This window comes from Bombyx mandarina, chromosome 05 (assembly GCF_030267445.1).
Source record: "Bombyx mandarina strain Sakado chromosome 05, ASM3026744v2".
In the NCBI taxonomy this organism is placed as follows: Eukaryota; Metazoa; Arthropoda; class Insecta; order Lepidoptera; family Bombycidae; genus Bombyx; species Bombyx mandarina.
Genome location: NC_143212.1, coordinates 16,588,778 through 16,615,463, shown reverse-complemented (window position 1 = coordinate 16,615,463; position 26,686 = coordinate 16,588,778). Strand labels below are relative to the sequence as shown.

At 39.1% G+C, this 26,686-nt stretch overlaps 1 protein-coding gene across 1 annotated transcript in view; it reads left to right on the top strand.

Moving 5' to 3' along the window:
- bib (MIP channel family protein big brain) overlaps positions 1 to 26,686 on the top strand; it is an 82,445-nt gene that overhangs the window by 9,603 nt on the left and 46,156 nt on the right. Inside the window, exon 2 of the mRNA XM_028180415.2 lies at positions 7,059 to 7,185. Coding sequence (XP_028036216.1) covers positions 7,059 to 7,185 — 127 coding nt within the window. The remainder of the gene's footprint in view (positions 1 to 7,058; positions 7,186 to 26,686) is intronic.

Below are 26,686 nucleotides of genomic sequence, written 5' to 3'. Positions count from 1 at the left end.
CATGTACTAGCATGTCACACGAAATGCGCATAACGCATTTCGTGTGACATGCTAGTACGATTTTGGTCCCCATAATTTTCATACCCCGGGCCTATATATGTAAATCGATTCTAAAGGAGTAAACTCCAATAGTATGTATGCGTGTGTGCGTCAAATACACGGTAGTGTGTGTAATGTTTTATTTATTGATTTAATGTATTTCTTAGGCATAATAAAAAAAAAAAAAGTCTGCACTCCTCTATTATATTCTCTATAAGTGTGGGAAATTTCATACTCCTCCGTCCGCGCAATTTTCGTAAAAAGGGATATAAAGTTTTTCCTTCACGTATTAATATATATATATATAGACAAATTTTATAATTTCTCATAGGTTTTATTGTTTTATTTTTCATTGAAGTTTTGTAAGAAGGCCACGCTTCTACAAAACGTCGTACAATCGTTCCTTACGACGCTCACAAATTATTATTACAATTTCATAATGCTGTTTAGCTAAGAATGGAGAAATTCGAACCTTACGACTCAAGGAATAGATTTGAATCAGATATTCAGGCAAATGATTCAGTCGTCTTTGTGTTTCTCCTTTTTTATATCTTTGTTTTGAATGTACGATTCTTTTTTCGCTCAGTCGTTGAAAGTTTGTTCTCTTTTTGTTATTAAAAAAAGCAGTTCGAGAGCTTCCGTGCAATTATTCGTAACTACCATTCATGTTCACGCATGCGTTTCAGCATATAAAATGTTGTATTTTTTCTCCCTATCTATTCGCTGGTAGCTATCCCAGCTACGCGTGAACAGGGAAATATTGTGGAGTTAATGATACACTATACGACCGCGTCATTACGGATCCTCTCGATCCATTAACGATGTTTTTAGGTACTTCAAGTACAGGTCACCGTCCTCGCAAAAACCCATCGCTTGCGACGAAGTGCTCGACGAGTAAATTAGCCTATAGACACAGCTTACTGAGTTTCTCGCCGGATCTTCTCAGTGGGTGGCGTTTCCGATAGATTCTGCGAAGCACTGCTCTTGCTAGGGCCAGTGTTAGCAACACTCCCGGTTCGAGCCCCGTGAGCTCGCCTACACATCAAGGAGCTGATATAGCCTCTCAAGGCTATCAGCATAGGTAGGAAAAAATAAACCAAAACTATACGACAATCAGTCTTATTAGATTTACCTTGACGATTTTGCATACATGTTGTATTTAATATTTATTATAGTTATTTACGGAACTTGCTTCCTGACATGCTGGCGTTGTAGTATGACTATTTAAGACTCATTTAAAACACTGAACGCTAATGTTATTATTTATATATCCCATATACGGTGCTATAATATCATTTATGCAAATTATGTAATTTTTCAGGAGAAGCGTTGGAAAATTCAAAATCTTAACCACAGAAAAGAAAGTTGCTTTTTCTGTCCCTATATCCCTATGTATGCTTAAATCTTTAAAACTACGCAACGGATTTTGATGCGGTTTTTTTTAATAGACAGAGTGATTGAAGAGGAGGGTTTATATGTATAATAACATCCATTTAATAGTGGAGAAATCAATAATAAATTAGTTTCCGAAGCGAAGCGAGGGCGGGTCGCTAGTACAATTACATATTTCTTCTCGGCTAAAGAAATAAAATGATATTTAAACTACAACTTTACACGTTATTATTAAAAGCAAACATCCCACAAATAACTGTTAAAAAATGGATTTACTCAAACTCGGTTCACTTTTAACAAGAACCGCATTAGTAACGTTATAGAACCGTATGTATGTGCGATATATTATTCGCTCTATCGCTATAGATATTGACTTTAAAAACGAACATTTAATGGCGGCGAAGTGGCTTGTTGTACTCGCCTTCAGCCTCTTGCAATTTGAACGGAATGCATGAACAATGGTCTGGTTTCATTTCATGTATTTGTCTGGTTGGTTTCACGAAGAACTTGCATATATTTTTTTTATTGCTTAGGTGTGTGGACGAGCTCACAGACCACCTGGTGTTAAGTGGTCACTGGAGGCCATAGACATCTACAACGTAAATGCGCCACCCACCTAGAGATGTAAGTTCTAAAGGTCTCAGTATAATTACAACGGTTGCCCCACGCTTCAAACCGAAACGCATTACTGCTTCACGGAAAAAATATGCTGGGAGGTGGTATCTACCTGTGTGGACTCAAGAGGTCCTACCACCAATGAATATATAATATAAACCAGCGTATAAACAAATCACGCTTTTATATACAAAACTAATTGACAATTACTATTACTGTACATTTATTAATACTGGCTGGTAATAAAATTAATTGACAATAATACTGACTGTTAAACTTCAGGTGCATTTGATGCAGTGTGGAGCTGCGCTTAGTATCCAAGTACTTGCACACGACTAGTACGCAACAGTAGCTTGTGCAAGTTCTTACGAACTCTTTCTATGGTTTCTATTATTCACGTTGATTCACGTTGTGATTTTTTTAAATTGTTTTATTGCTTAAATGGTTGGACGAGCTCGTGTTAAGTGATTACCGGAGCCCATAGACATCAACACCGCCACCCACCTTGAGATATGAGTTTGAAGGTCTCACTTTTAACAGTATAACGGCTTCACGGCAGAAGTAGGCAGAGTGGTGGTATCTACCCGTGCGGACAAGTGGTCCTACCATTTAATTTTTGCTAACATTTTGTAATGTTTTTATATCCTGCCATTTAAAATGCGAAGGAATATCAATTCATTTTCTTCTGTGAGTTAATAAAAATACCATGTCCCGTCGTAATCCCTCCTATCTCCGCCGTACTAAGATAAGCCTATGAAAAATAGCGTACGTGTGTTAGAGGACGCGTAATGGAAATGTAGGGATCAAAATTGTGGTCACCTAAGGGCTTTTGGTTTTAGGACGAGGGCAAAAGAAATGGGATAGGCGAAAGGATCCTTGAATATATTTTCAAAATGGAACTATTGATATCTGGCGACGCCTCTATTTTTTCCTACCTATTCTAGTAACTTTGAGGGGTTATTCTAGATTCACCGAACTAGTAGGTGAGCTCTTGGGGCTAAAACCGGGAGTGTTGCTAACACTGGCCTTAGCAAGAGCAGTGCTTCGCAGAATCTACTACCGGATCGGAAACGCGACCCACTGAGAAGATCCGGCGAGAAACTCAGTGGGCTGTGTCTATGGGTTAATTTACTCGTCGAGCCCTTCGTCGCAAGCGACGGGTTTGGCGAGGACGGTGACCGATGCTTGATGTACCTAAAACCACCGTTAGTGGATCGGGAGGATCCGTAATGATGTGTTTAGGGCGACGTCGACTGTTTACCATTCGGACTACAGGATCGGGTATGTGACGCCTCTAAACAACCATTGCCACTATCGCGCGAAATAAGTCGATTTGCTGAAATCATTTGTTGTTCACAATGGTACGATAAAGGAGAAACCCCATTTTGGGCCTAAGCGTTACACGAATGGAATATGTACCAAAAAATTCGTCTATTTTGCTTGATTAACCTATTGAAATCTTAGCTTCATTGACAATGGCCAAGTGTAGAAAATAAGTTGAATTCAATTTTTTGTTTTAAACAATCTTTGTAAACATCTGCAACACTTATTTCAATATACGTAACTAGCTCCACAAACGTGCGGATTAGAATTAGAGCATCCATAAAATAGGATCGATTTAGTGGAAATCGAGTGTAAAAAATAATTAATACTCTTTTGCTTTAGGATAAATGACTGTTTTTATAGGTATTTTAATCAATGTAAATAGAGTATGACCATAGAATCGTGACACAACTACTTACAATGACGGCAATTCAAAATATCTACAACTGACAACATTAAATATAGCATGAAAGGGTAGTTTTCCATTTTTTTATTAATATGACTATGCCATAGAAAAACACAAATGTATCAAATAGTGTTATGTTATCTTTAATGTTGCCAACTGAAGATATTTTGGATTGCCGCTATTTAGTTGTGCCATGATTCGCTGGCCAGACTATAAACTTAATCTCATTGAATAACGTAACGTAAAGCTCCAAAATCTACTAACAAAAATCGTTAAAAGAAATAAATAACTGTGCCATTTAGTTATGACACGAAATCATATCGGTAACTGCGGCAATTCAAAATATTTTCAACTGGCAATCTTAAATATAACATGAAAAAGTCGATTTGGTACTTTGAGTTTTTCTATGGTGTAGTTACATTAATAATTTTACTGGTGGTAGGATCTCTTGTGAGTCCGCGCCTCCCGCCCGCCTATTTTTGCCGTAAAGCAGTAATGCGTTTCGGTTTGAAGGGCGGGGCAGCCGTTGTAACTATACTGAGACCTTAGAACTTATATCTCAAGGTGGGTGGCGCATATACGTCGTAGATGTCTATGAGCTCCAGTAACCACTTAACATCAGGTGGGCTGTGAGCTCGTCGATGGGTATCTAAGCAATAAAAAATAAAAATAAAAAAGGCATGAAATAAAATGAAATGAAATGTGATGAGATAATATGGGAGCACGTAATGATTTATATTTTATATAAAAAAGTTATCATATAAATATAGTTTTTCATATAAAAAAGTTTTCATTAAAATTAAAACAAGACTGACCTAAAGGTCTTAGTTACCAGGTCATAAAATCCCTTAAAAAAATCATTTCGTGCGCAGCGCGTTTCGCATTATGTTGTTTTTAATTTTTGGCTTTCGTTCGTTTTCGTAAACAACCTAACGCGCGATTTCTCGTAACAGGTTCCATTTTTATTTTAAAGCAACCTGTTGCTGCAACAGGTTTCGTAAAAAAATACTCATCTTTAGTAGGAAACAGCCTCAAAAATATCGTTTTTATTAAAATATCTCGAACAATAAACATAACCTAAAATGTAAACATTGTCTGATTTTACCAATTTGGCCATTGCTGGGAGACCTGAAAATTGGGCTCATGAAACCTTCTTAGGTATTGTAACTTGTGCCCAAATTCTAGCACTGTAACGCCAGGCCCAAGTTTGTATGGAATTCGGGTTTGTCCTTTACGAATACCTACTTTATTAAAACCATTCCTTTTATATACCAGATTTGAAGGTCGCGGTCCAAACCAAAACAGAGCCTATAGCCAGTCCAATAGCAGCCATTAATCATGATTGTCAACAATAATAGGGTCAATGCAAGTGTCGTAGGTTTGAAGAAGAAACTTATCACTGCGACTAAACCGTAGATACATCAAATTCTGACCTAACTTTAAGTTTTCTTGTAGATTTTGCAGCGTGATCAAAAAGGCTTTTATGTGTAAGCAAATAAAAGCTAGAATAATTGTACAGATTCAGCAAGAGACGGTCGCCGGAGAGTTATTGTCGGTACGTGACCAGAATGAACAGTCGTACGAAACGACAGACTGTACAGACACAGGTCACGTTGTACAGATTAACGTTCGAAACCTTTTTTTGTTTATTTCAATTACAAGTCGAGTAATCTACTTCTTTGGTAAATGAAACTACATTAAAAATAGAGTTATTAAAGAATAGAAATTAAGCAACAAATTAAACTTTTTTCTTGTTTTCAAGGACGGGGTAATTTGTATTACGTAAACCTTGTTGGCTTTAGTTTTTATACAATTTTTTTTTTATTGCTTAGTTGGGTGGACGAGCTCACAGCCCACCTGGTGTTAAGTGGTTACTGGAGCCCATAGACATCTACAACGTAAATGCGCCACCCACCTTGAGATATAAGTTCGAAGGTCTCAAGTATAGTTACAACAGCTGCCCCACCCTTCAAACCGAAACGCATTACTGCTTCACGGCAGAAATAAGCAGGGTGGTGGTACCTACCCGCGCGGACTCTCAAGAGGTCCTACCACCAGTAAATTCTATTCACTACTATTCTTTCATCCTGGAACTATTGGGTAAACGAATTCATTTAATTTAGGCTGAACATAGCAGAGTGCTCCTGATATGTGCTTTGTTATAATTGACACATTTAATGTGAAGCAATGGCAACGGTTTTGTATTTTTTTTAAATTAAATGATTAAGCGGTACATTATATCTTGCGCGTGCAGCAATATTGGCATTAAATACTTGCTTCGTACCATCTAGCTTACTTGTTTTACTTGTCAGACCGCATTCAAGGTATACAAGCCAAAAAAATCGGGACCCTCTGATTTAAACAGAAAAAAAGGAATCTTGAAAAAGCTGCACTGAACATTGTTGAGGAAATTCCTCTCTTCTTCATTGTTATTCAGTCCTCGTACACGTATCCCTAATTCGGGATAGGTTGAGTCGCCCCCTTCAGTGGCACGATATGCGATTCGTTTCACGACCGACCCGCAACCGTTGGTTATGCTCGCAACCTGTGAACCGATCACTGATTATTCGACTGTCTGGTTTTTTTTCTGAATAGTTTATATTGAACAATTGACGACTACTGTATGTTTTTCTTCGATTAGTCCCCCTCCTGGCGTAGTTTTCCTCATTACTGAGGGTCATGACTCCCCCTCTGCATCAGTTTCTCCCGTATGATTTCCCTCCATCTGCTGCGATCCTTAGCTTCATAAAGGGCATTGTGGAAGTTGATGTTTAGAGAAGATCGTATTTGGTCCGACCATCTCGTTTACGATTGTTCCCTTGCAAAAACGTTTAAGAGGCTCAGGAAGTTCATATACCTATCCAATACAGGCGAATTAAAGTAGACGTTTAAATGTATACTCACCTAGAAGGATCAGCTCGGGACTTAAGCATGTTTGCCATTAGGTAGACGAAATCCTTTCTTCTGAGAAAGGAAAATCCCCACAGTGTAGAGGCTAGAATCTTTTTTTTTTTTTTAGCTGATAGCCTTGAGAGGCTTTTTGAGCTTCACCCTAACGTGTGTAGGGGAGCTCACGAGGCTCAAACTGAAGGGTTGTTAACACTGACCCTAGCAAGAGCAATGCTTTGCAGAATCTACCACCGGATCTGAAACGCGACCCACTGAGAAGATCCGGCGAGAAACTCAGTGGCCTGTGTCTACGAGCGAATTAACCCATAGACACAGCCCCCTGAGTTTCTCGATAGTGATCATATGTATTTTAATGTTCAAATTTTGCTCACAGGTGCTCACGTGAACCCGGCAGTATCGGCAGCACTCTGCATCCGAAGACACGTGTCTCCGCTCCGAGCCGCGTTGTACGTCATGGCACAGTGCGGAGGTGCGATCGCAGGAGCGGCCGCCATTTACGGGTAAGTTATCTGAATTTACAAAATAAAGCGACCTCCGTGAGGGATAATACAAGCAGCCCACTGAGTTTCTCGCCGGATCTTCTCAGTGGGTCACGTTTCCGATCCGGTAGTAGATTCTGCGAAGCACTGCTCTTGCTAGGGTCAGTGTTAGCATTACTCCGGTTTGAGCCCCGTGAGCTCACCCACTAGTTAAGGTTACGCTGAAATGGTATCTCAAGACCATCAGCTTAGGTGAAAAAAAAGGCTATAACAATATCTCTGTTATTGTTTACGCTACCACCACTTAAGCTAACAAAAAAGCATTGACTTTATAACTGTTTTGAGTGTGCCTAAAACAGTATTCGTTGTGCCGAACTGAATTACCCGTATAGTTTTACACACGTTCACTAGCAATAGATTCAATTTTGAGCCAAGGTTTGCGTCAATTACGGGAATTAACAGTACGGCTTGTATGTGTGAGTAAATATTTCGGGGGAAAATGTTCAACCGAGACCGCCTCTTTATGTTTCCGGGACTTAAACTAAAATACAAGTTTTTCATCTGATCCCAAACAAGTGAAATCTCTCTGCTATTGTTTCAGTAAGTACTCGTACTGTTTAGATTAATCACAATCAATTTATTGCGGAGGCCTTGCTCGAGATTTTAGCTGGCTAATTGATTGGATTCTGTTACCGTAACCAATTATTCCGCGTTGAAACTATATTTGCTTTTAGTTTTGTTTTTGGTGAATGCTGTAGAAAGAGTTGGGTACCGTGGACACTGTAGAAGAATTTCCGGTCACATTGATGGTGGGTGATTAATACCACCTTAGTTGATCCTGTTTGAAAAAGATTTTCAGTTGTTCAAGCCTTATTTTTTCCTACATATGCTGATAACCTTGAGAGGCTATATCAGCGTTACCCTAGGGTGTAGGTGAGTGTTCGGGGTTCAAACCGGAGGCGTTGTTAACACTGGCCCTAGCAAGAGCAGTGCTTCGCAGAATCACGCGGGACTGGGGTGTATTGCGCGTACGAACGCAATTGTGTGGCTAAGCTCTTTAAATCATATCCGATTCAGGCAACGGATGTTTCGGCTAGGAACCTAACTCATAGACACAGCCCATTGAATATCTCGAGAGATCTTCCCAGTGGGTCGCGATTACGATCCGGTAGTAGATTCTGCGAAGCACTACTCTTGCTAGAGCCAGTGCTAGCTAATTCTCTTAGCCTGAGTCCCGTGAGTTCACTTACCAGTCACTGCGTAGATAGAATAGCCTCTTAGGCTACAAAGGTAGGGAATAAAATGAAAAAATTTAATATAATTACGACCTTATCGTGAAATACTAAGTAATCAGTACTAAGTAATGACGAGTATTTCAAAAAAGGCATATTCAATCTAATTTTAAACGATATAATCTAGGGTTCTCGCCTCTCAGTCTGGTTTACCATCGTATCGTCTGAATCATATAAACCTAAATACCAGACCATAAACAGCATGCAGTAATCACGGGACAGGTGTCCACACAGCTGCCATCGAGCTAACGGATGTTCCACGTGTTCCGACCTTACGAGGGAACATCATTCTGTCACACTTGAGTCCATTATCTCAGCTTGCGGTATTAGTGAGTTTTGAGAGTTGCTCACTATCTAATTTTGTTAACAACCCGAAAGCAATGAGGTGTGTAATAAGGGAATCACGAGGCCATTTCCGTAGCCGAAACTGGATTATTCCATTATAAATATAAAGGAACAGTATAAACTATAATTACAAATGAAACTGAAAACGCAACACATTGATTAAAAGTCATTTATTATAAATAGGCAAAGTCAAAATAGCTTTGTAGTTTTATCCCCGCTGTTTGTCCACCGATTTTTTTATTATTAGCTTTAGTGATACCGGCCTTTGAAACGGTTTCATCCAACCTTTACAAAAGAGAACGTCAAAAACAAAACAAAAAAGGAAACTTAATACTTGGAGTGAATCTAAATCTTGAGTCGTCAGTGATTATGGTCTAATTTCGAGTATTGGGCCAACATTAGCAAGCAATTCCTTGTTGTTTTAATGACTTTTCTTTGTGAACCCCTAATGTCCTTAGATAGATAGTTTTTTTTCTTCCCTACTTATTCGCTGGTAGCCTTAGGGGCTATTCCAGCTACGTTCGGGCGGGTAGAATTTGGCTAACACTAGCCCTAGCAAGAGCAACGCTTCGCAGAATCTACCACCAGATCGGAATCATGACCCACTGAGAAGATCCGGCGAGAAACTCAGTGGGCTGTGTCTATGGGTTAGTTCGCTCGTCGAGCGACGAGTTCGACGAAGATGGTTACCGGTGCTTGAGAAGCCTAAAAGCACCGAGAGTGAATCCGGGGGATCCGATAAGACATGTTTTTGGCGATGACGGCTTTGCGTTGCTCCGTCGCGGTCGGAGAAGAGACAGATAGTATGGGTAGATTATTCCAAACACGTAAAACATATTCAGTGCAAAGTTACTGGAGCCCATAGACATCCACAACGTAAATGCGCCACCCACCTTGAGATACAAGTTCTAAGGTCTCAAGTATAGTAACGACGGCTGCCCCACCCTTCAAACCGAAACGCATTACTGCTTCACGGCAGAAATAGGCAGGGTGGTGGTACCCACCCGCGTGGACTCACAAGAGGTCCTACCACCAGTAATTACGCAAATTATAATTTTGCGGGTTTCATTTTTATTACACGATGTTATTCCTTCACCGTGGAAGTCAATCGTGAACATTTGTTGAGTACGTATTTCATTTGAAAAATTGGTACCCGCCTGCGGGATTCGAACACCGGTGCATCGCTTCAACACGAATGCACCGGACGTCTTATCCGTTAGGCCACGACGACTACCAAAACTACCTTTGTTGAATGGGTGTTTGCACGATTACGATTAAAATGGCGTTAAATGGTTACTGGAGCTCTTAGGGATCACAATGGGAATGCCGTCACCCATCTTGTAACATAAGATCGAAATCTTTGTTGCATTGTATAGCGGTTGTCCCACTCTTTCAACAATAGCCAAGGCAAGATGGTGGTACATATCCGTGAGGGGTCCCAAATACCACCAGTCCCATTACGTAATTTTATAATTTTCCTATTACGCCTTCATCTTGAAGTTCATGGAAGGATTCTGTTTGAAAAATTATATTTTTTTAACTAAATTCTATATTATTGCATCAAGTGTATGAAACTTTTTGAATTATGAATGACACCTCCAAAATTACTTAGAATTGACAATAACAATGACAATATTGTTGCGTTTATGGATCCATACGGTTGTCGCGGAGGGCTTTTGTAACAGAACTTACCTGGTGCAGAACAAGGGTGTGTGAAACGCTTCCTTTAGTAGGGTTGAACGGGCGATAAAATAAATCGAATATCAAAACAATACTAGAGGTCCCACAGTAGTCGAAATTCGACTATATTTAATTGGAATTGTATAATAGATTGGTACACTATTATGATTGTATTTTATACTTCTATAATAACAAATTTCGCCAAGACTACACTATAATTTTTTTTTAATAAAGACAAACAAGATTTAACCTATTCTCAATTTGACAACAGACGTCAAGAACAAAAGTTTGACAATAAACAGTATGCATGCGCGTGTGTGCGTCAAATACATGGTATGTAGTGTGTGTAATGTTTTCTTTATTGATTTAATGTATGTTTTATGCATTATTTGAAAAAAATATTAGCATTGTGCACTTCTTCTCTATATTCTCTATAAGTGTGGGAAATTTCATACTCCTCCGTTCGCGCAATTTTCGTAAAAAGGGATACAAAGGTTTTGCTTCACCTATTAATATATAGATAAACAAGCGGATTTACTGCGATTCAGCAACAGCCCTAACAGTTCTATAGACATCTGACGTCACATACCTGCGCCCGCGGCTCCGCCCACTGCGTTTTTGTGCATTGATTTATAGTAAGATCACAACAAAAAGGAGTATACAATGCGTGTCTCTATAGTCGGATTTTTAATTAGAAGAAGCCAGCTGACAGTAGCTAATGTCACTTTGTGAAATAATGTTGCTATATTTAAAGTAATAGTGATGCGTTCAGTTCTCGTTCAATCACATAAATGAACAATGAGTGTGAAGAGTTACTCATTAATTTCAAACTATAAAAGAATATTATTTATATTTTACAATAAAATTGTATTAAAGTGATCCAATATAATAATATGTTACTAGTAGTATGTAACTACAATCAGTTTTTTTTATTTTCATTACCTATGTACCTATAATTGTTATATTTTATACATCTATAGTTTCAACTATATGATGCATTGGAAATAGGACAGTCTTACAAGCTTCCTCGCAATGTTTTTCTTAATGTTTAAAACACTCGGTATTCAGTACAGGTAGATACCATAGGAACATAATGTTTCGTCGAAAACTCGTTGGTATGTACAAAGCACGGCTAAAATTCGAACCCCGTGCCCGATATCGGCAGTTCGGCACACTAACTATTCACTAGACAATCGAGGCAATTTCATTAATTCAGGAGTTTTTTCAATCGTTCACTTTGTCACAACACTATTTTTATTTCATCAAAAACTGACAACACAGTAAACGTCAGTTTACTTCGTCTAATAAAAAATCCGACTATAGTTTCGTTTTGCACGTATAGAATTCTTTTAAAATAGTGCAGATCGATATCAGTAGATACATGGAAGTAAATAGATTAATTTACAGTGTAATAGTAAACAGCAAATAAATAATAAATATTGGCTGTCGTACCTACTCTTCAGACCAGAACTGCTGATTTCTTCATGGCAGGGATAGTCAAGACAGCGGTAACATGATATCACTAGTAGTCAAATTTGGAATTGGTGATGATAATGTTAATACAAGTCTTCTTCTTTGTCTCCACCTTATTCCTCTAAATGGGGTCGCCACAGCGAATTTTTCTATTCCATCCTCTTCTATCAGCCGTCATCTCAACGCTCACTCCTTTCTTTCTCATATCGCCATTCACACACTCCATCCATGTCTTCTTCGGTGGACCTCTTCCCCCTATAGGGGAATACTAATACAAAATCAAATGAATGGTGAAACAAATCTGTTGATGAATACTAAATAAACTAACATGTAAGATTCTATGTGAGGTGTGAAGTGTGAGAAATGTATTCTAATTATTCAGAAATTAAGTAACAGTTGAATACTAAAATTTATGTTTTTATTTATTAACACGTTAACTGCCCTGTAGGTCATAGGTGCCCTACGCGGCGCACTGAAGTAATTATGTCAATTTCTGTCTTCGATCTTCTTACCCGGAATATCTAGTAGACTTTGGAAAAGACAAATCCTAAGATACTTAGAATGACTTAAAGACTAAAAGACATTATGACATTATTAACAAACAAAAGAAAGCAATCCAGGAGCTTAGTATGTACCTATATATGTAGTTTGGACTTTTTATCCTGCACAAATATATCTTACCGATCTGATAGACACTATGCATAGATGACTTTCTTTCGTTAAAGTTTCATTACGATCTGTATATTTAATTATATCATAAAAACCGAAAAAAAAACTTACGATCTCTAACGTTTTTAATTTTCTCGAGTTTCCTATTTTATAAATCACTAGCTGACCCGACAGACTTGGTAGTGCCTGAATCGATAAATAAAAGACCTAAACTTTTGTATAAAATAAACAAACAAAAGGATACCGTCCGACGGGGGACACATCAAAATTGTTTGTTTTTATATAATTCCGAGCATTTTTATATTTATCTACTTTTTTAATCTGGACTTCTACAAATAATTCAAGACCAAAATTTGCCAAATCGGTCCAGCCGTTCTCGAGTTTTAGCGAGACTATCGAACAGCAATTCATTTATACCTATATATCATAGATTTATTTTCATTATATTGATATGTAAAGTTAATGAAAAGTTAACTTTTGCTTTTTTTTTATTGCTTAGATGGATGGACGAGCTCACAGCCCACCTGATGTTAAGTGGTTACTGGAGCCCATAGACGTCTACAACGTAAATGCGCCACTCACCTCGAGAATAAGTTCTAAGGTCTCAGTATAGTTACAATGGCTACCCCACCCTTCGAACCGAAACGCATTACTGCTTCATGGCGGAAATAGGCGGGTTGGTGGTACCTACCCGTGCGGACTCCCAAGAGGTCCTACCACCAGTGATTACGCAAATTATAATTTTGCGGGTTTGGGTTTTATTACACGATGTTATTCCTTCACCGTGGAAGTCAATCGTGAACATTTGTTGAGTACGTATTTCATTAGAAAAATTGGTACCCGCCTCGGATTCGAACACCGGTGCATCGCTTCATACGAGTGCACCGGACGTCTTATCCTTTAGGCCACGACGACTTCAAAAACTTGCTTGCTACAAATTAGTTATTTTTGTAAATTCATCTCAACAATTTCGAACTCGTTCAAGTGTAACGCTTCTCACATCTTTACACTGTGGACTTGATACGATTTTACCTGGAGCAATTTTATTCGGTTCAATGAATTTGTACAAAAAAATTTTTTGGGATAAAAGGCAGGTGGTATCGCTTAGATAATCTTAGTAATGAAACTATAATATCGCTCGGCTGGACAGACCTTGGAGTTTTAGTGGAAGATCGCAAAAAATGAAATTCCTTCAAGATTAGAGTGAAATTCCGTACTCGTCGAACTCGATAAAGAGGTCGACGTGCAACCTAACCCATGCATCAGCCCGCTAAGTTTCACGCCGGATCTTCTCAGCGGGTCGCGATTCCGATCCGTTAGTAGATTCATTCGCGAAACATTTGCTCTTGAGTTGTTAGGTCTCGTTCGGAGGCGCTCGGGCAGTTGTTAGCAAATCCCACCCCTCCTGGCTGAGTCTTTGCTCGCCCACCTGTCCTGGTGAAACTGGAAAGGCCTCCGGGCCAACAGTAATCTGTCAATCATAAAAAAAACAAATATATAACTAAAATTCACGTTATTTGAAAATAAGATGAACTCCCCCTTAAAGGACATTACTGATTCGATTTTCACAGCTGGTAAAACCCCGGGACACCCTCAGTACTCTTTGAAACACCACAACATGTTACGAAATTTTGATAGTTTTTGTCTTCCATTGAACCCTATCCCATAGACACAACCCACAATCCTGTGATTCGCGATACCGATCCGGTGATAGATTATCTCTAGATAGGTGGTAGATTACTGGTGGTGGGAACTCTTGTGAGTCCGCGCAGGTAGGTACGACCACCCCGCCTATTTCTGCCGTGAAGCAGTAATGCGTTTCGGTTTTAAGGGTGGGGCAGCCGTTGTAAATATATTTGAGACCTTAGAACTTATATCTCAAGGTGGATGGCGCATTTACGTTGTAGATGTCTATGGGCTCCAGTGACCACCTAATACCAGGTGGGCTGTGAGCTCGTCCACCAACCTAAGCAACCTAAGTAATTTTTCAAATATTTCTAAATTTAGTACCTACGGTTATTAACTGCTTGATTACCATCTATCCATTACCGAAGAAAAAAATTCAAGATATAAATAGAACCATCGTAGGTTGGATCAAAGAAAAAATGGTTTTAATTACAAAAAGCGTAGGCGTTCTATTACGAGATAAGGAAATCAAATATTCTTTGATGTTTGTACGTAAGAGGTTAGGACAATGATGAAAATACTTTTTTATTACAGGACTGTTCTTGCATTTATCAAATTGATTGAGTTTTGAGACTGGTAGTAGGGTTTATGAGCCCACACTAATGAATATATGACCATCCTGCCTATTTCTGCCGTGAAGCAGCAATCCTTTTCAGTTCGAAGGGTGGGGCAACCTTTGTACAATAAAACTGAGATCAAGAACTCAAGTCTCAAGCGGAGTGACGACATTTAATTTTATGTTGATGGTGTCTTACCGCCAGCTAGAGCTGAGCTCGTTCACCCATCAAAGCAATGTTTTTGTTATTTTATATTTCACTAACGACCCGCCCTCGATTCGCTTCGGAAACATTAAATTTTATTATTGACTAGCGACCCGCCCTCGCTTCGCTTCGGAAACATTAAAACACACATGAAACCAAAAATAAAATAAAAAATAAAAAAAGTAGCCTATGTTCATCAGGGACAATGTCGGCTTCTAATGGAAAAATAATTTTTCAAATCGGTCCAGTAGTTTCGGAGCCTATTCGAAACAAACAAACAAACAAATCTTTCCTCTTTATAATATTAGTATAGATAGTTGAGTCCCGCGATGTTACCCGCGGTTTTTGTCGTGCCGCGGGTGACGCCGTGGGGCGAAGCTAGTCTAAAAAAAGTAGCCTAGGTTACTCCTTATATCATCAGCTACCTCTCAGTGAAAGTCCTGTCAAAATCGGTCCAGCCGTTCCAGAGATTAGCCGGAACAAACAGACAGACAGACAGATAGACAGACAGACAGACAAAAATTGTAAAAAATGTTATTTTGGTGTATGTACCGTATATATATTCATATGAGTGTAGTAAAAAGCGGTTATTTCAATATTACAAACAGACACTCCAATTTTATTTATATGTATAGAATAACAATTCCCACCCTAAAGATATACACAAATTAATTTTAGAAGAAAAAAACATTACAATAAAATAAACTTACAAAACGAATGCGTAATAAATAATCTGCGTCTATTAAAGTGAAATGAATTATTTTTGAAATCATAAATTATCCAATTATTTTTTTCTAAAACCAAACTCATCAAATGTTCCCTTTTATGTTTTACGGACTAATGAGTATACAAACAATCATTAAGACAATTCTAATAAAGACCAAAATTTCTGAATTCGAGCATGACCGACATTGCTTATTTACTTTTACCGACATCAAATAAAATGAAGGCGGTTTTCAATGCGGACCATATGTATTTATTCGCATTTCTTTCACAAATATTTGACTTTCCTTTTTAGCTGAAACGTTGTGTCCACATCGGTATATGTCAGTGTACAGTGTGTACATATGAATAATTTATTTGTCAGTTGATTTGTGTGGTCGAGAGCACTCGTTGTAAACATGGACCATTGTAATTAGTTATCGGCAAATAGTCCGCCGGTAACTACATTCCCGATCCTGCAGACCGAATGGTAAACAGTCGACGTCGCCCAAAACACGTCACTTCGGAACCTCCCAATCCACAAACGGTGCTTTTAGGTACCCCAAGCACCTGTCATCGTTCTCGTCAGTAAATTAACCCACAGACACAGCCCATTGAGTTTTTCGCAGGATCTTCTTAGTGGGTCGTGTTTCCGATCCTGTGGCAGATTCTGCGAAACACTGCTCTTGCTGGGGTTAGTGTTAGCAATGTCGTCAGGTTTGAGCCCCGTGAGCTCACCTCGTAGTTAGGCTACGCTGATATTGCCGCTTAAGGCTATCAACTTTATTAGGAAAAAAAATACAAATAGACGTCACAACGTAAATGTTGCTATCCATCTCAATTGTATTGTAAAACCGATCTCCCACTCTTCAAACCAGAAGTCATGATTGCTTCACAGAAATAGAACAGTGATCACGGACCGTGTGGGTTGACACTATGTATTATTTATTGAGTTATACTTCTTTAGGCGCGTTATGAAAAATTGATGAGAGTAAAATGTTACGATGCGCGCGCATGACACAAAATTAACAGAAATGAAGTTGCCCACTAAAGAAAAAATGCTACCAACAAAACAGAAATGGAACATCGGTTAGTTTTTTTTTTTTTTTTTTTTTTTTTTTTCGGGCCAATGCCTGAACCTCCTTTGAGGTCCCCGCGCCTAGGGGGCGCGCGAGGTATGTGAGACTCGACGATCTGCAGGTGTTAAGAGCAGACCGCGGGCCCAAGGAATTTAGGGCCCACCCACTAAACGACTCCCCTGCACTCTTACACCCGGCGTCCGATCTCCGTCCGGGGTCAAAACCCGGTCAGAGTAGGGGGGTTCCCGCGGTCAACACTACAACCAGACACGCGGCGCCACCCCGAGGACGCCCGACCGACGGGTCGTCGAGGCGATAGTCGACGACCAACGACGTCAGTCTCCGCGGTACGGCGGCCCTACCAGGCCGCCCGGGCGATGCGCTGGTGTTCCGGGATACCCCGCTGGGCCAGAACCAGCCTGCCGGGTCGGAACGCGATACACCGCCGACCGGGTTGCTCTTCCACAGTATGTTCAGGGACGACAGCGACGACGAAAATGCGGACCGCATCGCAATCCGCAGCCGCCGACGCGTCGTCCCGTCCTCCTGGTGCCAGCGCGCTAGAGTGACGGTAGCGTGCGGTGCAGTCTCAACCCCCTTAGGTCGCCCCGTGACGATCACCGGGAGGAGACTGCCTCCTCATAGGGGCCGGAGCTGGACAAACGCCCTCCTCCGACCCCCGGTACAGAACAGAAATGGAACCTCTGTTAGTGGCGCATGTTGGCACGCACGCCGCCTCTGTTCACTGTGTATTTATATTTATAATATTTATCCACATGCTTTGAGTTTCTACATAATTTAAAACACGTGTTTTCATTTTGTTTTCATTAAACAAGTGCGAATTTTATATGTGCGTCTGAATTAATATTAGACTAATTAATATTAGAAAATATTTGTGAAAAAACTGTGCTCATCAACCTTCCTAAGTGCTCCAATACAATTGAGGTTAACTATCTGTATGTATTATTTAGTAATATAAATGACAAAATTATTATTTAATTTATTTATTATTCATACGAAATATTATTAAATTATTAACGTTAAATATTTATTATTAATCATTTAATATTTAAAAAAATAAGAAATAAATTTAATAAAAATAAAGTATAACTTCTTACGCGCGTACATAAGTACACGCACCCTTTTTTTTTCTTTTCCTATTATTTGTAATTTCTTGTTCGTAATGTTTTGATTACACGACGCACGCAACAGGCATTGAAGCATCCCATCAATGTCTTATTTTCGAATTCATCGGTATTCCCATCGAGTCTAATAAATCTCAATTAAAACGGAAACATACGTCGTGTAGCATCGGCAGGGAAATACGATAAATTTACTCTAAAAAAAACATAAACGAATACAAATCGAACACGCCGGCTTCGTGAAATATGTATCACGGCACAGTTCAATCAATTTTATTTGCAACTCAAATCGGACTACGAAAGTTTTTATTTACTAATGTTGCATACGAATAAAGCGAAGCAAGCGATTTTCAGAACTATGTATTTTGTGTCTTTTATGTTAAAAACGTGCGAGACGTGGAAAGGAAGAAAATAGACGCTCTGGAAATGTGGTGCTGGAGAAGAATGCTTGGAGTTTCGTGGACCGACTTTCATACAAATGTCTCGATACTTCAGGAACTCGGCATCAAGCAGCGTCTATTTGCTATAGTACAGTCTCGAATGGTGGGTTTCTTCGGACACGTTTCGCGACGAGATGGCCGGTCCATAGAACGCCTCGTTGTACAGGGAAGCGTTGATGGTATAAGACCGTGCGGGAGGCCACCAAATTAAAACTGCAGTGAGAGGTCCCCTAAATAAGTGCAGTAGAATGGTCTCGATTAGGGAGAGATGGCGCGACATCGTGAGACGCATCAAGTCTGCCCCTTCCGACACTACATGACGATCACGACCACTCTGTCAAGAGTGACACGACTGAGAAGAAGAAGATGTTAAAAATATATATTAAACATGTATATGTAGGTAACAATTATAATAAAATTAATTTCTTGATACATTTGCAGTCAATAGATATCACAATGTAAAAGTGAAGAAGGTGCTATAGGAATTATACTGTTTGACTATGCTACCAAAACAAAATGGTTTTTTAATCAAGTACTAAGAGGCCATCCATCAATTACGTTACACGAATATTAGGACTATTGAACCCTTCCCCCTTAATGTGACGTCATATATTTTATCAATTTTTTTGCTTAGAGGGGTGGATGATCTCATGGCCGACCTGGTGTTAAGTGGGTACCGGAGCCCATAGACATCTACAACGTAAATGCCGCCACCGACCCACCTCGAGACAAGTTGTAAGGACAACGGCTGCCCGGCTTCACGGCAGAAATAGGCAGGGTGGTAGTACCCCCTGCGCCATGTTAAAACACATTCCGGAAATACCCTCCTCTCTTTAACTTGTGTATCTATGAGAAAATTTTACACAAATCATAGGGATTGCTCTTTTTCAATAAACATCGCCTTGCTACATCTATCAAATGATTATTTGATTTATTTAAATAAGTAGAACCGCGGTGCAAACTTGCACTAGCTCAACGAGTGCCATAATTCTGAAGATAAGAATCGAGATGGTGAAATCTGCACGTCATTTCGGATCCTCCCGATCCACTAACGGTGCTTTTAGGTACCTCAAGCACCGGTCATCGTTCTCGTCGAACCCGTAGCTTACGACGAAGGGCTCGACGAGTAACCCACAGACTCAGCCCACTGAATTTCTCGCCGGATCTTCTCAGTGGGTCGCGTTTCCGATCCGGTGGCGGCTGCGAAGCACGGCTCTTGCTAGGGTTCGTGTTAGCCCCCCGTAGGGACTGTCAGATGGCGGGTGCGGGGGCGCCCGGTACTCGACTGTCGGTCCGGTGGTGGGGCGGTGCAAGGTGGCTCCTGTGCACCGCCCACGGTGTGTCTCCCGATACGACGTCCTTCGGGATATTCCCGGAGATGAAATCCCATCTTATCATCAGGACGGGTACCGGCGAAGGCGGACCTTCGGCACGCACTGCGGTACCGTAGGTCTGCTGTAGCCGATGTGGTGGAGCTCGATGGGGTTTAGTCGGCAGTTGGTTTTGCGGGGCGAGCGCCTCGCGCGCCTTTTTCAAGGCGTAGTCTCCTGCGAGGAATTCGGGGAGGTGGAGGACCTTGGCCCTCCTCGCCCCCTCTTCCTCTCAGGAGGCGCCGGAGTCCCACATAACCCGGTTCGTTACCCCCCCCCCCCCCGGACCGGGTATCCGTAAATGGATTCGCCAGCGTTAAAAAAAAAAGGGTTCGTGTTAGCAACGTCATCAGGATTGAGCCCCGTGAGCTCACCTACTAGTTAAGGCGACGCTGATATAGCCTCTCAAGGCTATCAGCTTAGGTAGGAAAAAAAAGTGACATCTGAGTAGCATTAGATATGAGTGTTCCTCCCAAAATTACTATTCACTGCTGTTACTCAGAAACTCAATACATCGAACCTTCTAGTCCGGAACTTATTGATATAGTATATTTTGAATTCCCGCGTATCGATATTCTGTGTACGATATTTTACTGAGGATATTTTATCGTTGGTAATGAAAATTTGATGTTTCAGATGTTGGCATAAAATCGATTTGCGTTTTCAGGCCTCTTATTGTTTTGGTAGATATCTTTATTTATTATTGTTTTGCTTCCTCTAATAAAGAGACATGGCGAAATTCTGATATTCTTATTACGATTATTTCAAAGTTTTTTTTTTATGTGTAAAGGATATTCCACTTACGTATCAAATCAAATCAAATCAAAAAAGTTTTATTAAACATAAATGAAAGTACATACTTGTTGAACGTCAAAAGAACTACCGCCAATTCACAAGAACTAGCCTCCGTCCTGAGAAGAATTGGCAAGAAACTCAGCGGGCATGTCTTTATTTTTTTTTTTTTGAAGTATTAGATTATTTTTTTAAATTAGGTTTTTTTAAATATTAATTTTTACAATAAGTAATTATAACATAACAATTATTACAATATTAAAATGCCCGGAGTGAGCAACTCATTCCCACATTGTGCAATCTTCTATATATGTCATTATTGTTATGTTATGTTAGTATATGTTGTATTATTACAATAATATGTTATTATTGTAATAATATTATTATATAATGTTAATGTATATGGTGTTAGGTTAGGGCATGTCGTAAATCAGTTAAATTGGTCACGTGGTGCCTGTTTTTGAAAACATTAATTCCGGTTACAGTTCCAATAAATTCCGAATGACTTAGCGAATGCAGCAGATGCTTACTTGCAGCTTGTGGTTATCTTATCTTCAGAATGTTGTTGTGAACGTCATCCGTGCCGTTAAAATACCAAATTCCATGATAATGTTTGCCTAATAGAAGCCAACGGCTCTCAACCATCACGCAGCGACATAGCCACAAAATATATACATATTTTATATATATTTTTATTGCTTAGATGGGTGGTTGAGCTCACAATCTACATGGTGTTAAGTGGTTACTGGAGCCCATAGAAATCTACAATGTAAATGCACCACCCACCTTGAGATATGAGTTCTAAGGTCTCAGTATAGTTACAACGGCTGCCCCACCCCTCAAACCGAAACGCATTACTGCTTCACGGCAGAAATAGGCAGGGTGGTGGTATCTACCCGCGCGGACTCACAAGAGGTCCTACCACCAGTAATACAGCGGCATGTTGTAACAAACCCCTGTCAGGATTTACAGCTACCGTATTTTTATCTAATATGAGGTCGTTATATAGAGAAATTGATGATTGCCCCAGAATTTACTGACAGCATTGCTATGTATATGTTACATGCCAGTGTACCCGACAAAGGTGTCAAGGCTTTGTCTTGAAATGAAAAAAAAAAACTTCCCCGATGGTAGTGACATCTACCGGATCAAGTCCAAAACTTAAACACAAAATGTCAATTATCGTTCAAGACGTTTGGGAGGTATGACAAACACAACTTACTAAATCTACACGCAGTTCAGTTTATCTGGGAATCAAGAATATTGAATCATTTTATTGTTCGCGAGTTTGGAAACAAAATGTTTTATATTAGATAGTGTACGGAAAAATAATCACATAGTGAATTGTGAGATGCTTCCAACGGTGCACTGAACTTTTGTGAGCAGATGTGCATTTTTTCGTTAAGGCAATTTAAACTTTACGTTTTTAACTATAAGACCGTTTTAATTTTAATGAAAGCAGCAGATGTCTTTGCATCCAACACGTGCAAGAGCTTGACGTCAGCGCACGTGGAGACGTCATTTATCAAACTTTTATTAAGCGAAAAAGACTTTGCGTTATAAGAAATAAAGATTTCAATTGAATGGCAAACAAGGGACTCAGATAATTGAGGATTAAGTTGCTTTTTTTCATTAAAATGAAGGCAGTTGTCGTTGATCTTTGTGTGTTAAATACCGAATGAACTTGATATTAAAGACTACTCAACATATTAGCTACATCACCTTCGTTCTTCTGTACTTACATATTAAAGCCAAATGGTATATTACTAACATACAAAGCGGACTTAAATAAGAATTCTGGTTTTGTTTATCTGTGTTTTTGTTTTGTTTTTAAATCTATAATTCACACGCGCTCCACATCTTATGTGAGGCATAATTGCACGCACTATTTTTGCTATGGCAATGTTAAGAGCTCATTAGTTAAGGCCATAATAGTGTTTAGTGAATACCGGAACTCACAGACAGTACAATGGGAACGCGGCCATTTACCCTGAGATACACCCAGGTGTTAAATAGAGAACCATTTTGTATAGAAAATTTGACGGTAGGTATTCAGCAAAATAAACTATAAGGGTAGTTTTGATTTATATCTTGGGAACAGGCATTTCCGAAGATAAGTTTTCTTAAAACAAAGATTCCTTGTATAAATGAAAATTTATGAGGAACCGTATGTTTTATCGTCTCCCTGGTGATACAATTCGTGAAGAAGTTGCGAGTGGTTTTTCGAACCTTACTTTTGGCCGAATTCACAATGTTTGTGTAATCTTGTTTCTTAAATGTGGTCATTGGCTCTGTCTACTGGACCACGGGATCTAAGTTTCATCCTATCCTAGATGATTGTTAGAAAAATATGTTTTTTTTTTGTATCTTATTGCATTTGTTATTATATGTCGTCTTAATTTGGTTGAATATCTTAAAGAACGTTAAGAATTTTAGGTCCTTTTAGGAAATCTTTAGGTATATTTACAAATTACCTTTTCTCTTCTATTTTCTAGTGGATTTTTTTACTAAACGTGTCAAAAAGTCCAAAATTCTTCTAAATATTTCTACTAACACTGAGAAACTCTTAGCTCCAAGTTTCTAAACTGTCTTGTCTTTGTTATTATCACCATCACCATCAACAGTTGTAGGCATCTCCCAATTCATACATTTGTACAAATTTTTACCTAATTCTATAAAACACAGATTAATATTTTGTGATTATTTTTATCGACGGCAAATTGTAAAAACGTGTGAATAACGGACTGCGAAAGAAGTTCAAAAGTATTCTCTCTCAAGCTTTCTGTCTAAAGCTAGTGACACCGTGGAGCCAAGTTCTAACGTAAGATATGTTGTGTTCTGAGGATTCGTGTAGTCATTATTCCAAATCAATAGAGCAATCGCATTTTCGTTGGATGATTTATAGGGCTCCCAAAATCACTCGACATCAGTGTGCTTAGAGCGAGTTTTTTAACATTCTCGATAGCGTAAAAGTTAACTTAAATTTGTATGGAGTTGGAACGTTTGCCTACGTTTGCCGCTGGGGGCGCTGTTCCAAGAACATACAAATTTGAGTTAACTTTTACGCGATCGAGAACTTTAAAAACTCGCAGTAAACTCACAAGTGTAGCCTGACTACAACAGTTATTTTTAGACAAAAATCAAAATATGTGCTATCCATAAAAAATACTATCTCTATGTATCTTTTAAATTGTTTTAAAAACATTCCAGTTTGAAAAAAAATCGTTGCGAAGTTGTTCAGTTTCCAATCTTCATAGATTACTTCCAAGTATTGATCTTCACTTGTTATTCTTCACAGAATAGTTACAGGTAATAATGTTTGGTACAGGGAATCTAAATTGGGTCCGACAACCCGATCGATACGTGAACGTTGAATAGTTTGAATATCCGTTCCCAACGTGCCAATAGTTTATTCATTACACGCTGCAGTTTAAATGTAGTGTATAACGACCATTAAATAATTTGTTTATGTGTTATGTAATCAGTGTTTGTAGTTGTAGTTGTTTTATAGTATATGTGTTTACCTCTTTAAAGAAATATACCCATCAGGGCAGTTTTATTAAAATGTTGTTTTTATTTGTCCCTTTGATTTTTTCTGTTTATTTTCTCTTAACTCGCAATTTTCAAGGAAAAACAGATTAGTTAACATGTAGGGTATTGCTGTCTGAAAGCCAGAGAATGTTATTCTGTGAAATTATAATATCAGATGGAAAAATATCGGATGTAAAGTTGTTACAGAAAGTCATACATCATATCATGTGAATGTTGTCACCGATCTCGATACATGTAGTTCAAGTATCGAATTAATCCATAATTTATCATTTTATTATTAAAATTATAAATGTAAAAGTGTATTGGTCTGTGTGTTTGTTTGTCCTTGTTTGGGCACTATTTTGCGGCAAAAATAGGAGGATGGTGGTACCGGTGCGGAGTCTAAACACGGCTTGCCTTCAGCACATAAATTATATAAATAGGTCTGGGCTATATAAGTCGTTTAATAATAACTAAAAAAATTGTTAAATATAACACCATATTTGCCAAAAAAAAGGTTTTATTCATTTTACATTGTAAAGTACCTGCCATCCAAATAATTTCAGCATATAATGATAAAGTATTGATGAACTTTTATCCTTCTTAAATATTTTTATACGTTCGTAACCCTAATAACTCGTCCGATTCAATTCCTTTTCCTGTTACAAGTTATTCGCTTAGAAAAATGTAAATGTAAGGTAAGCATGACGAGGTTCGCTCTTCGGGGATATGAAAAATTCTTTAACTTTTACCCTTACTTTAGGTTATTTCGTCATATTCGTAACTTATTCTTGTCTAAATTCAGCAACAGTAGATATGAGATTATTAGATTATTAAAAGTAAAACTGAGGGTTAATCCCAATGGAATGAATCTTACAAAATCTAAGTTGTCGTTGACTAAATCATAATATTATAAAAGGCCTGGAGTTCTCGTATTTACCCCGAAATAGAAACAGTACTCCACTCGTCTACTAAGAGTTCATTTCGCTACGGTGAACTTTTGTTTTTATAGCTTATATGGATGGACGAGCTCACAGCTCACCTGGTGTAAAGTGGTTACTGGAGCCCATAGACTAAGTTCTTCTAAGTTCTCAGTATAGTTACAACGGCTACGCCACCCTTCAAACCGAAACGCATTACTGCTTCACGGCAGAAATAGGCGGGGTGGTGGTACCTACCCGTGCGGACTCACAAGAGCTCCTACCATTCTAGATAGTTTTACCCATTTGCCAATCCTTGTTCAAATGATGTTTGTGTACTCAGTGGTAATCAGGAATTTAGTGCGCTTCATATGCTCATTTGCCCACAAAAGCATAAGAAAAACTTTCAATTGACTCTAATACCCAATACATCGTGACACTAACCCTAAGAACCCGAACTTTCGGAAGTTTATAGGAATTGCGGTGCGGTAATAAACGACCCTTCTTCGTACTGAACTCGCAAATGCGTCTTTAATGGGTTGAATTTAATTTAATTCAATTCACCCCATTTGGGTACTCGCTCCGGAGAGTTTGCCACTTTAGATTCACGTTTTGATAGCCTCTTCTGAGCCAGGACTAGTCATAAACTCTGATGATCCGTATATTGCGCTTCCCTGCTCTCATCTGCATACGAATGCGGGTCAGCAATGGACAAGGTGTCATTTTTATGAACTAAAAGTCTCCAGAAGAGGCAGTCCGCTAATTTCTGAGGCGCTTTAGTTCATCGAGCAAATCAAATCAGCTTCCTGTTTTTTTTTTCTTAGATGGTTGGACGGCTCACTTGGTGGTTTTACCGGAGCCCATAGACACCTAGGACGTAAATGCCGCCACCTATCTAGCGACATGAGTTCTTAGGTCTCAGTTTTTACAGTTCAACGGCTGCCCCGCCCTTCGAACCGAAACGCATTACTGCTTCACGGCAGAAACAGGCAGGGTGGTGGTACCTACCCTAGTTAATGGTCATACTCGTATAATAGGTTAAAATTATGTTTGAGGGCTGACAGGAATATGTTAAATATAAAAATTAGTTATATGATAGTATACAAGTGAAATTAACACATACCTCTCATTGAATTTAAAAATCTTAATAATATCTAAATAATAACTGGTAATCAGCATCATATAAGTTATTGAAACCGTTATTTGCAATTTAGCCTTTTGGGTGCCGAAGTAGCTACGTCAGGTCAACCCTGGCATCCTGTAATGGTGAGGGCACTGATCGTAACCTTCCGGGGAGTAGTCCGCGAGCCATTTACCGTCACAGTAAGTTCCTCGGCCTTGGTAGGCAATAACAAAACATTTCGTAACATGTATCGAAATATTTTCTTATCTCTGAGCTATTTAATGCGAATTAAAAACATTCTAAATTGACTTTTCGATCTGTTTTCTACTTATTCCAACACATAATTACTAGACTAAGTTTAATACAACACAGCCAAGACTAACTTAACCAACTAAATTAGTTTGTTAGTGTTTCTCTGTAATTAGATTACGTAAATCTTGCGAACGCGCTGGCAGTAAGGGCCTGGCCACAGCTACTGGCGGTGCGTTTTGCGGTGCGTTGCGAGGCGCGGCGGGCG